This window comes from Sus scrofa, chromosome 6 (genome assembly GCF_054392235.1).
Source record: "Sus scrofa isolate SSC_HxYL_T2T_F1_AM1 chromosome 6, Sscrofa_HxYL_maternal_Yorkshire_Landrace_v2.0, whole genome shotgun sequence".
Taxonomy (NCBI): domain Eukaryota; kingdom Metazoa; phylum Chordata; class Mammalia; order Artiodactyla; family Suidae; genus Sus; species Sus scrofa.
In genome coordinates, this window is record NC_139388.1 from 82,586,350 (window position 1) to 82,599,286 (window position 12,937).

At 50.2% G+C, this 12,937-nt stretch overlaps 1 protein-coding gene across 9 annotated transcripts in view; it reads right to left on the minus strand.

Annotated features, from left to right (window-relative positions):
- The window catches only part of TMCO4 (transmembrane and coiled-coil domains 4), an 85,634-nt gene that overhangs the window by 40,888 nt on the left and 31,809 nt on the right, over positions 1 to 12,937 (minus strand). For 4 of the 9 annotated variants that reach the window (XM_084963124.1, XM_084963122.1, XM_084963123.1 and 1 more), the window contains exons 8-10: positions 3,948 to 4,045; positions 3,549 to 3,692; positions 2,590 to 2,709 (exon numbers count right to left, since the gene is read on the minus strand). In XM_084963124.1, coding sequence (XP_084819250.1) covers positions 2,590 to 2,709; positions 3,549 to 3,692; positions 3,948 to 4,045 — 362 coding nt within the window. Of the gene's footprint in view, positions 1 to 2,589; positions 2,710 to 3,548; positions 3,693 to 3,947; positions 6,232 to 7,005; positions 7,669 to 12,937 lie in introns of those variants that run through there. The other 5 variants (XM_084963126.1, XM_084963127.1, XM_084963125.1 and 2 more) reach the window with 3 other exon arrangements.

Below are 12,937 nucleotides of genomic sequence, written 5' to 3' on the forward strand. Positions count from 1 at the left end.
GACTCTGTGTGTGTGTGTTGTTTGTGTGTGTGTGTGTGTGTGTGTGTGTGTCTGTGATGCTGGCCCAGGCTCTGGACCCAGCTCTGCAGCTTCTTGGTTGCAAGACTCACAGCAAAGCATGCTGCCCTTTGGAGTCTCTGTTTCTCCAATTTTTAGAAAGGAACAGTGGCATGTGACTCACAGGTGCCGTGGGGATCACATGAGAGGCTGCACGAAAAGCATTCTATACACTGTAAAGTGCTGTACTGCATTCTATCACCCTGTGGCCAGGAACATGGGCAATAGAGCCAGAGAGAAGGGGGCTGAGTCGTGCCCCAGTCCCTGACAAGCCAGCCGCCTGACTCTTGGCAGCCCTCATCAGCCTCAGTTTTCTCCTCTGTAAAATGGGGGTGATCACCCACCTGGCAGCTTGGAGTGAGGGACCAAGTGAGCTGATGCCTGCAAAGTGCCTGGGTTAGTGGTGCGCTTCAAAGTCATTATCATTATTACACACAATCCTATTTAATAAAAGGGTGGACCGAAGAAAGTCCAATTATTCCTGTCACATGAGAAGCTGGCCTGGGATGATACAAGGCTTCTTTCCTGGATGTCAAGGAGGCAGGACGGGTGACTCACTTCCCTCCTGAACTTCACCTAGCTGGGTTACATTCCTCGTAACCACCCCTTCCACCTGGGGAGTGAATCCTGAAGACAATTTCCTCTCCCCCAAAATGAACTTGACTTTGACCTGAGGCCAACCCAGGAATGGGGCTTAAACACTGGTTTTCCATACTGGTCAGGACTGCGCATGCCTTCAATTAGACTCCCCTCCTTCTGTCTTGGTTGTTCCACACTGTGGACAGTGTCATGAAACAAATGAAGAGACCCATGAACTTTGAGTCAGGAGACCTCGGTTCGAATCTTATACCTGCCACTTGTCAGGCCACGTGACCCTCTAGGTTTCCTTTTCTGCCAGATCAGGACAGCCCCCATCTCAGGGGAGGATGTGAGGGTCATAGGGGGCGAACGTACATCAAGTTCCTAGTGTGGGGGGAAATGCCTGACGTGGGGTGGCCATGTGTTCGGTGCTCAGTCAATGGTGGGGACCGCTGCACAGGGAAGCCATGGCGGGCACATGCCAGTAAGACTCTGGCCTCTAAACTGAGCCTGGGCATTCTCTTTTCTTTCTTTTCTTTTCTTTTCTTTTCTTTTTGTCTTTTCAGGGCTGCACCTGTGGCAATGGAGATTCCCAGGCTAGGGAACAAGTTGGAGCTGTAGCTGCCTGCCTACACCACAGCCACTGCAATGCAGGATCCAAGTCGCATCTGCAACCTATACCGGAGCTCATGACAGCACCGAATCCTTAACCCACGGAGCAGGGCCAGGGATCAAACCCACATCCTCATGGATACCAGTCAGGTTCCTTACCACTAAGCCATGACGGGAACTTTTTTTTTTTTTTGTCGAGCCTGGGCATTTTCTCACTTGCTTCCTTCTGAGTCATTTAGAACCACCCTGCCCTCTCTCTGAGTGATGACCTGATTGCTGAGCCTCACACTGGGCACTTGCAAAAGTGAGCTGGCAGGAAGCAGACATGACCTTAGTCCTCGATGCCATCCTGGCTAGAATCCCCCCAAAGAACACACATTCAAATTAGAGCAGCAAAGGGAACTGATGTCTGTGCAATGCCCCTCAAAACCAGGTGCCTCCGACACACTACCTGAAGCACCCTGAAAGGCAAGAATAATTTGTTCTACTTTACAGATGAAGCAGCCGAGGCACAGAGAGGTGAATCAGATTGCTTTGAGGTTACACAGCCAAGAGGTATTAATTTCTCATTTTCGTGTTGAAAGGCCTTTGCCATCGTCAACTAGTGCTGAGGATAAATCTAAACTTCTTTGCTCACGTGTACCTGTGTGATCTGGCCCTGCCCACTCCTGCCTTCCAGCTCTTTGCTGTGCTTCTTTTGCAACAGAAGGCTTTTCTAGGAACTGCTCTTTGGCTTCGTATTCACTGCTTTCTCCTTTAGCTGGCTAATCCCCAGGCAGTCCTTAGCCTAAATGTTTCTTCCTCTAGAACTTTTCCCTCGATCCCCAAACGCTCTGGGCTTCCCCTACTGTGCCATCCACAAAGCTCCCCTGTGATTACGTGCTCAATGATCTGTCTTCTGCCTGGACCATATGTTCCATGGGAGCAGAGGCCGTGACTGTGCTGCTCACCACTGAATTCCCAGGGCCTGGTTCAGTATCTGGCACTCGCTATGCACAGTACCCTGTAAATACTGATGAAAGGATGGACTGATTGATGAGTGGATGGGTGGGTGGACTGATGGATGGATAGACAGGTGGATGTGGATGGGTGGGTGACTGGATGGATGGAGGGATAGATGGGCGGGTGGGTGGATAGACAGGTGGATGGAGAGACGATGGATGGCAAGACGGATGTGGGATGAAGTTGTCTCACCTCTCTGAGCCTCAGTTTCCTCCTCTGAAAAATGGGGCTCTCCTCCCAGCCCATAAAGACATACACAGGCAAAAGCCTAGGCCAGGATCTGACCCAGCTTGGCCAACACCCACCCCCTCCTCATCCTTTTCTGCCCCTGGTCCTCACGGTATTTGCCGGATGCCAGCCACCCCGTGATGGCAATGGTGATATGGAGCTGCCTGCCTTCCGTCAGAGGCAGAAATGTGAACTCTTCAATGGCCCCGACGCGCTTCTTCATCTTGTAGCCTAAAGACCCAGGTACAAAAATGAGAACGGGGGTGACTGGGGACCCTGGGTTAGTCAGCGTGGCTCTGTGCACTCACACACTGTCAATGCCAACCACACACCCTGTCCCTCGACAAACTTGGTTGGTGCCATTACTGTCCCTGGTTACAGATGAAGATAAGAGGCTTCCAAGGGCTGGCAAGTCCCCGAGGGGCAGGGCTGGGGCTGGAACTCAGAGCCCAAGTTCATAACCACTGCTCTGTCCTGGTGCAGTGGGCACTATCTCTTTTTCAGGCCCATAAACTTCCTGAGTATAACACACCCCTCTTGGTTAAAGTGGTTTGAACTGACCAAGATTCTCACTGTGGGAAACAACCTGCCACTTGGGGAGCAGAACAGGAAACTCTGTGTGTGACTGGGGGGGGCTACCGACACATATGATTTGGAAAAGCTCCCCCAGGTGACACTGGTAAAGCCAGGGTAGCCATGTGTTCTCTCACATGAGGAAGCTCAAGTGTCTCTGAGGTGGCCTGCCTGGAAACTTCCGAGATGGTGGCAATGAGTTGGATCAGACCCTTCTTAAGAAGTCTACACCAGGTGCAGATGGATGGGAAGATGGATGTGGGATGAAGTCATCTCAAACTCGGCCTTCCCTCACCCACGCCAGGCTATCCACCCAGTTCTCTAGAAAGCCGGCTATAAGTGCTGGCAGTGCTGGGACTTGGAGCGAGAAAAGCCTTCGTCTTCCTCCTCCATCCCCTGGGGCGTCATCACTGTTGAGAATCTGGGCTTGTCCCTTAAGGAGCCGGGCTACCCAGGCTGAAAGCCCCTCACAGCCCACCCCTCCTTTGCAGCCGTACCTGTCAGGCCAGCTCCAGCTGCACCGAACAGCGAGGTCATGACCGCGATGCCAGCCGCTGAGCCCAGAGCCGCTGCCCCGGCGCTGCCAATGATTGTCGCGGCTCCAGCAGCCACAAGAGGGGCAGCCAGACCCCCGGTCACGCCTGTAAGGAAAGCAGCCCGTGGTGGGTAGAGGAGGGAGTGGGGACGTGGCCTGCTCGGGTTCTTCCTTCACCAGCCGCCCACTGCCTTCCACGGAGCCTCCTGATGACACGAGTGAACACGCCTACCATGTGCCTGCTGGGGGCCCCAACCCACTGAGGCCCCTACTCTCCCCACTGTCCCTCTCAGCCTGGCAATCAGCCCTCCCTCCCCCTGCCCTGGCCGTGTGCCACCAGCTCATCTCAAGTGGGCCTTACCGATCACTGTCCCGCCTCCCACGGTGGCCAGGCCTATCAGGAGGTAGCGCTTCCACTTCCGCCTGTTTTCTCTCTTCTTCCGGGAGGCCTCGGCCGTTCTGGGGGAGGAGAGGTTGTTGACCTTGAGGGCTGGCTGGGCCAGGGGTCTCCCGACACCTCCTTTCCTCACCAACCCCCAAGCTGCGCTCAGGGCTGGGTTCTCTGTCACAAGGTACCAGGGTTACCCTGGGGCCATCGACGGTCTTAAAAAGCTGAAAACATTCTAAAACCCGGCTGGGGAATCCCAGTAGGTGGGATGTGCTACTTACCCAACGGATCCATCCTAACAGGGTTGCAATTTGAATAATGAAAAGACAAAAAAAAAATAATAATAATAATGGCAAAAGAAGCACAAAAGTATCTTTACGTAGATGGACCCAGAATGAGTAGCAGATAAGAGTCACAGGCTCTATCCTCTCACGCCTTCCTTTCCTTTCCCTCCCCCACCAGAGCTCATCTCCTTCCCCCCCTCCCCCGGGACATTTGGAAACCAGCTTCCTTCAGAATAATCCATTCAAAGATGGACTAGAGAAATGTCCATACTGTGAGGCAACAGCCAGAATTGTTTAGACTTGAAGTTTAAAAGTGATAAAGTGGAGCAGAAGGGAAGCAGAGTGAACTGAGGTAAGGAGAGTCCTGAGAACGGCCCAGGGGAGTTAGCCCAGTTTTCCGATCTGTCGATGATTGGGCCCTCAAATGCATTGGGGCAATCAGGAGCGGGACAGATGAGGGCGGGACGGTGGGGTGATCAACACTGCGAACTCTGAACTGAACTTGGAGTTTGGACAACGGCTCGATGTAGAGAGTGATGCCAGATGACGATGATAATAAAAGTTAATATTTATTGCGGACTTCCAACATCCCTGCCACTGTGCATTGCGCTTCATATGGGTTATCTTATCCTAGAAGCAGTTTTATTCCTTGCTGCATATCACAGACGAGGTCAGTACTGTGCACTGAAGTTTGGCACTTGCCATCCGCCTCTACATGGAGTAAAACACAAGCCACTGCGGTTCCGACCTGGGGGGACCCACAGAAACCCCTGAGCGGAGCTCAAGGCGGAGACCAGCAAGGAGGTACTCTGTGCTCCTGGAAAACGGGCAGAACAGGTCTTCAGATAGTCAGATATTTTTAGGAGATTTTATGAGCCCAATTTGTGCATCTCCTCATATCTAGAAAAACACTAAAATCCGTCAATGATGACTAGTGTCTGTGACTAGCAGTAACCTTCACGAAACCAGCAGCAAACTTCTGCAAAGTGTGTACATGGCTGCAGGCACCTCCCCTCACCATCATCACTTACAGCGTCAGATTCCCCCTTTCCTCTCTGGGGCGGTATTTCAGAGCCATCTAAATACTGCCTCCCGGGCTGTAGTTAGTGGGCAAAACAATAGATGTCACGGTTTTCTGTGAAAACAGCCGCTCCCAAGGGTGGGCCGGTGAGCCCTGAGGGAACTCAGGGAAGAAACAAAGAAAACTGGCCCACAGCTGAGGTGCCTGTCAAAGGAGTGATTCTGGTAAGCCCCCCAGCCTTTACCTCTTCCCCTAGAAACGGGTTTTCTGTAAATCTTCTTCGGTAAATCCAGTTCTGTGTAAATCTTTTGGTCCTACTACCTTCCCTTTGTTGCAAAAACTCTTATATCCTAACTTCCCCCCTTGCCTCCTCGGAGCAGATTCTCGGGATGACCTGAGATGCTGTCTCCCGAGCTTAATTCTAATTTCACCCGAAATAAAACTTAACTCTCAACTTTCAGGTTGTATTTTTTTAGTTGACAGTACCCCCCACCCCGAGTGGTTGTGGGGATCAGCAAGGAGTGGGTTAAGCTGGATCCTTAACCCACTGAGCGAGGCCAGGGATCAAACCTGCGTCCTCAGGGATACTAGTCAGCTATGAGCACAGAGCATGACAGCTGGCTCTTTGAGAGGGGACCAAAACAGTGGCTGATACCATGAAACTCAGTTTCCTGGAAACTCAATTCCCCCTTTTGTAAAATGGAGATAATAACATCTCCCTCAGAAGGCTGCTGGTTGGTAAAGATTACATTCAGGAGTTTCTGTTGTGGTGCAGCAGAAATGAATCCAACTAGGAACCATGAGGTTTCGGGTTGGATCCCTGCCCTCGCTCAGTGGGTTAAGGATCTGGCATTGTCATGAGCTGCGGTATAGGTCACAGACGTGGCTTGGACCTGGTGTGGCTGTGGCTGTGGTGTAGGCTGGCAGTTGTAGCTCCAATTCGACCCCTAGCCTGGGAACCTCCAAATGCCGTGGGTGTGGCCTACAGAAGCCAAAAAAAAAAAAAAAAAAAAAAAAAAGATTAAATTCATTCCTTCTTCATCCACGCAATCCACAAACTTTTATGGAGCACGAATAGCAGTGGGTGCTGTGTGTCAGTGGGCAGAAAAGGCAGTATTCAACCAGAATTGTTTCCTTCCTATTTCCCCTCCTGAGCCACATGTGACAGTGAAACATTCATCCTCCAGGTACTGAAAAGCAAGGGAATTTAAGATGGGCATTCGGGGACCATTTTTGCTTTTTGGTTGTCTGCCTATTCCCCTCAACCAACTTTTCCTTAAGCGCGTCTTGGGGGTACCCCTCAGCCCTTCTCAGTGGCTTCACTGCAGAGAAGCGGAAGCCAGTGGTCCAGGATCACAGGTGCTGCTCCCATGCTGGAAACCCACGCCATCAGATGTGTGGGATGAGGCCGAATCACATGCATCTAGCAAGGCGGAAGGCAGGATGGTGGTGAGGGTGAGGGTTCTGACGATACCAACCCTGTAAACAAGGCTTGAATCCTCCCTCGGCTGTGGCGGTGTGTCACCATCCACTGGATCAACGTCCGGTTATCCCTCCTGCACTGGGCCTCCCTATGGAAAGGTTCTCCAGCTCTGTCCTACTGAACTGAGTGGCCCCACGGCTGCCTTTAGCCAGTAGGTGGAAGGTACACCTGTCACTTCCAGCAAAATATTTTTTTTGTTTGTCTTTTTAGGGCCGTGTCTGTGGCATATGTAGGTTCCCAGGCTAGGAGTTAAATCGGAGCTACAGCTGCAGCCTATGCCACAGCCCCAGCAACATGGGATCTGAGCCATGTCTGCAATCTACACCACAGCTCACGGCGACGCTGGATCCTTAACCCACTGAGTGGACTGAACCTACGTCCTTGTGGATACTAGTCAGATTTGTTTCCGCTGAGCCACGACGGGAACGCCTCCTCAGCAAAATTTTGAAAAGAGTTGGTACAGGGGCCTGATAAGCCTCTTTTTGCTCTGCCCTGAGACCAGCAACGCTCCTGATAGCAGTCACTCTGTCAACCTGGGACCCAGAACGAAGACAGCATGGTCTAAAGCACAGCCAATCTGCAAGAAATTGTGCCTTTGTTGTTGCAAGCCACTGAGACATGGAGGTCACTTGCTATTGCAGTGAAACTTAGCTTGTCCTGTTGGACAGAGCCACTTACTAACCTTGGGATTTTGCACAAATTACTTGCCCCGTCTGTGAGTTTCCTCATCCATGAAGTGGAGATAATAATAGCCCTGGGAATTCCCACTGTGGCACAGTGGTTAAGGATCCAGTGTTGCTACAGCTGTGGTGTAGGTTGCAGCTGTGGCTTGTATTCAGTCCCTGGCCTGGGAACGTCCATATGGTGTGGGTGCAGCCATTAAAAAAAAAAAAAAAAAAAAAAAAATAGCCCTGAATTTCCATGGTTATCGGAAGGGCGAAGTGAGATAGTCCACACGTGATGACTGGCGTATTGTAATCATTCAGTCTGTTTGTTGCTTTTATCATTCCTTCCATGGTTACGATAATTTCCTCCTAAGTACGGGCTGGAGACATACTTTGGCCCTTAATTGCTAGCACCATGCAGGGCAAATAGGAAAGCTGGAAATCAGTTGCTTTCAGCAGAGTTCAAGGCCTGAGGGAAAAATTCCAGCTGAGGGCTATACCCGAGAGGAACACGCGGCCCCACGAGCAGCTGGCTCCGTGAAGCAACAGCGTCTCACGCAACAAGCACTGCCTGGGAAGGAGTCTGCACATCTGGGGTAGAGGTGTCTGAGCCCAGCTCTGCCATGAGCTTGCTGGCTCACCTGATTTTTCCAAGCCTCAATTTTCTCATTTGGACACCAGAAAAGGGAGGATGACGACAGCACCACCGTGTGACCAGTGTCAAGCAGGAAAATATAACTGCCTGCCTGCCTCCCTCTCTCCCTCGCTTCTGGCCCTCCCTCGCTTGAAGACAGGGTCACCTCTCCAGCAGGACGCTCAGGCCCCCTGGGAGCCGGCCCCTTCACGGTCTCATCGTGACACAACAATTCGTGACACATCACCCTCCAGAAACACTGAACAGCGACAGGCACATTGTCTGCACCTCAGTCCTGTGTTCCTGCTGACCCTTGGCTGCCAAGTACCTTCTCGCCTTCCTTTATCCGGCTAAATATTACTCATTGTTCCCAAGTCACCTCCGGAGCTCTCTTCTCCAGGAAGCCTGCTTGAGCCCCAAGCCTGCCTAAGGGCCCTGAATCCAGGAGTCTCTAACCCTCTGTACTGTTATTAGCCTGGAATTCTAGACCACTGATTTTCAAAGTTGATCTCTCAGTCTTTTTTGTTTGTTCGCTTGTTTGTTTTTGTCTTTTGCTTTTTAGGGCCATGCCTGCAGAAATTCCCAGGCTGGGGGTCATCGAATCAGGTCTGTAGCCACTGGATCTTTAACCCACTGAGTGAGGCCAGGAGTCGAACCCACATCCTTACGGATACTAGTCAGTTTTGTTACCACTGAGCCATGAGGGGAACTTGATCTTTGGATCAAGTGCATCAGAATCCCCAGGGAGATGGCTGTTAAAAGCACTATTTCCTGGGCCTGAGGCTCTGGGCATAAGAGTAAGGAAACTACCTTAACAAGCTCTCCAGTTTATCTCAACTTTGAGAATGGCAGGGGCGAAGCTTCAGGACAGAGATCAAGCCTTTCCTGCACGCCACCTGCAGCAGGTGGCCCTAGGATTGGCACCTGGATGCGGCTCAGAAGACATTTCTTGAAAAGACTCACCTGGACTTCCTGGTGGCCTAGTGATTAAGGATCTGGTGTTGTCATTGCTGTGGCTTGGGTTCCATCTCTGGCCCAGGAACTTCTGCATGCCATGGGTGTGATCCCCCCACCACCAAAAAAAATCTACTATTCCAATAAGGATTGGAAGTGAACATCTAGCTGCAGTGATCTAGTCTCCCACTCACTGTCCATTTCTATGTAGAAACAGAGGATGAAATAGATATCTTGGCGAAATAAAATATTAGCAAGGGTCAAGGTCAATCACCACCAAGAATGAAACTTCCGGGATATTAGAACAAATCTAGAATATCATAAAATTTTCATGATTAGTAGAAACTTATTACTAAGAACATAGTCAAATTCTTGGGTTGGTATCCTTGATGTTTATTAGCATTGTCGGCTTCTAGATTGTTCCTGCAGTGACACCTGCACATCTGTGATGCCAGACATCACTTTTCGCTGTGTTCATGGAAGGGGAAACTCATAACCTAAAGGAAATAAAATAACTAAAGAGTAAATTTAGCTGTTTTATTGAAAGGGATGAATGCCAGTATATCAGATCAATTTTACAAAGCTTGGATGATATACTCTAGCATTGTTTTTTGGTTTGTTTGTTTTTGTTTTTTGCTTTTTTGGCTGCACCCATGGCATGCAAAAGTTCCAGGACTGGAACTGAATCCACGACGCAGCTGTGACCTGAGCCACAGCAGTGACAACGCAGGTCCTTAACCTGCTGCGCCAACAGGGGAACTCTGGGTGATATACTCTAATCTCTAGTATTCTGCTTTGTGTCATTATTTATGTTTATAAACACTTGCTGAATCAAAAACAATACAATAGTTTCCCTAGAGCATTTAGCTAAGGTGCTTTCTCTTAATGTATATCTGAACTGCCAATCACTCTCCTTATTTATTTAAGTACTTGAATGCTCTTAATCACTGCTTTGTACATAAAATGAATAGCTTTCTCATTAATCATTAATTATCACAACATTTCATTCCTGCAATAACTTCAATTGTCTGACTGAATTTTAACATCTAAAGCATAAGAGGAGAGGCTGGTTCTGAGTGACATCTACGATGCCACTTCTTCCTATGTCTGGAAGGGAGAATTCTGAGCATGACAGTAAATTCAGATGAAGCCCCGATCCTGTTACTGACTTTGCCTGCTGACCCAGCACCACCCTCATGACCTAGGATGCCAGAAGTGACCTTGAGCTGGCATTCCGTGTCAACCTTCCAAAGCAGAGGCTGAAGCCAGGAATGTGGATGTGGCCAAATCCCAGGCTGCAGTCACAGATACCCCGTGAAGAGCAAAGACACCCACACTGCCCAGCTCATGGTTCCATGAAGGAATTTCCATCACTGTCACCAGATCTCCCGTGAGAGGGTGTTCCTTGCCCTTACGTCATCACCACCACCCTTATCTTTTTTTTTTTTTTTTTTAAATTGCCTTCTCCAGTGGTAGAGAGGGCACTCTTATCTCTGAGGAGTTTAGAGATACATCTTGAAGAAAAGTTCAGAAAGCCCCATAAAAGAATTATCTTTACTGCTTTCTTCAGAATTAAGGAGGGGACCTGGGATGGCCAACCATGCCTGTGGGCTGCGGTAAGTGACGTTCAGACTGGGTAAGATGGTTGAATCAGACGGTGCCATGGACCGGCTGGGTGACCCTGGGCGAGTTACGTCACCCTCCTGAGGTTCTGTTTCTTCCTCCACAAAAGCCTCAGGGGACTGTAACGAGCACCAAATGAGATGACATCTTGTGCCTGAATCTAGAAAGCACTCAATGAAGGCGAGATGCTGACCGTGTTATTACGACAGGATTGGTATCCACCTCCAACACCACATTCGCTAGTGTTTATGACGTACCAGGAGCTTTTTTTTTTTTTTTTTTGTCTTTTTAGGGCCACTCCCGTAGCATATGGAGGTTCCCAGGCTGGGGGTCCCATCGGAGATGTAGCCACTGGCCTATGCCACAGCCACAGCCATGCCAGATCTGAGCTATGTCTGTGACCTGCGCCACAGCCCACGGCAACACTGGATTCTTAACCCACTGAGTGAGGCCAGGGATCAAACCTGCGTCCTACATGGATACTAGTCAGATTCGTTTCCCCTGAGCCACAAAGGGAACTCCTGTTCCAAGCTTTTGATATGTATTGATTAATTTAATCTTCTCGGCGGCCCTCTGATGGAGATACCACCACTCTCCCTGGGTTAGAGATGAAGAAGCTGAGGCTCGGAGAAGTGAAGTCACCCAAGACATAGGAGATGCTCAGGTGGCCTCCGGGCTCATGTGGGGACCCGAGAACAGAAAGGTGGTACATCACACCCAGAATCCCAGGTGCAAAGGATCACCCTGGGGTGCTGAGTGAGAAGCTCACCTTGCAGAAATATAAAACCCGAGTGAAAAGAAACCTATGTATAATTTGATCCTCTACTTGCACAGGTGAAAAACCTGACGCAGGTGCCCAGAGAGGGAAAGCAACGTGCCCAGGACCACATGGAGACTTAGGAGCACATGGGCAGAGCTGGGTCAGCGGCAGAGCTGGGCTGTTCTGCATCTTCCCTGATCTGGCATTACTGGTGACAGCAGAACACAGCCTCTGGGAAACGTGTTTCTTCCTGACAATCGATTTCCAAACAATACTCTCCTTCATTTCAAGGCATACCTGAAATACCACACACGTCCAGTAGAGACCAAGGTCCTGGGCAGTCCCTGTGACTGTGTTAACTGGCCTGGACCCAGGTGTCTCTTTATTGACACAGCTCTGGGAGTCAAAACAAGACTATTTTCAGGTTATTTCAACAGATCAAGTTTCCTCCTTTCTCAAGGAAACCACCCCCTCCCTTTGTCCTACAAACCCTGGTGCGAGGGCGGCTCCAGGTCTGGCTTCAGAGCTAAATTCCCAGCTGGGCTGAACTGGCCCAGCCTGGCTGCTCAAAGACAGCCTGTGTGGCCGGAACAAAACCCAAGGCCGGGAGATGCAATTAGGCAGTGACTGGGATCGATTTATTACCCAGGGATTAGATGCTGTGTGAAGTGTTCTGCAAAGAGCTGAGCTCTGACCAAGTTACCCAGACAATTTCCCTCACATACACCGACAGCAAAGCTGCTGGCCAACTGGCAGGTGCGGGGGCCCATGGGGGAAGGGAAGGGCTCACTCGTACGGCGCGCTTGCTACGTGCCAGCCCTGGGCCAAGTGCCTGTTAATATGACGGCATTTGTCTTCCACAATGATCTTAGGAGGAAGCCATTCTTTTTTTACCACTATAGGGTGCAGTGGCTTAATGTGGGATCTCAGTTACCAGAACAGGCAGTGAACCTGGGCCACAGTGGTGAAAGCACTGAGTCCTAACCACTAGATTGCCAGAGAGCTTTCCAAGGATGCTCTTCTCATTTTCTCTCTCTCTTCTTTTTTCTTTGTTTTTTGTTTTTAGTCTTCTTAGGGCAGCACTTGAGGCCTATGGAGGTTCCCAGGCCAGGGGTTGGATTGGACGGAGCAGTAGCCGCTGGCCTACACCACAGCTCATGGCAATGCCAGATTCTTAACCCATTGAGTGAGGCCAGGGATAGAACCTGCGTCCTCATGGTCAGGTTCATTTCCACTGAGCAAGGAAAGGAACTCCTCCCTCTTCTTTTTTCTTTATATAGCCGCACCTGCAGCTTATGTAATTTCTCAGGCTAGGGATCGAATTGGAGCTATAGCTGTGGCCTACACCACAGTCATAGCAACACCAGATCCCAGCTGCATCTGCAGCCTGCACTGAAGCTTGTAGCAATGCCAGATCCTTAACTCACTGAGCAAGGCCAGGGGTTGAACCTGCATCCTTATGTAGACTATCTTAACCTGCTGAGACACAATGGGAACTCCTCTTATTCCTATTTTACAGATGAGAATATTGTAGCTTAG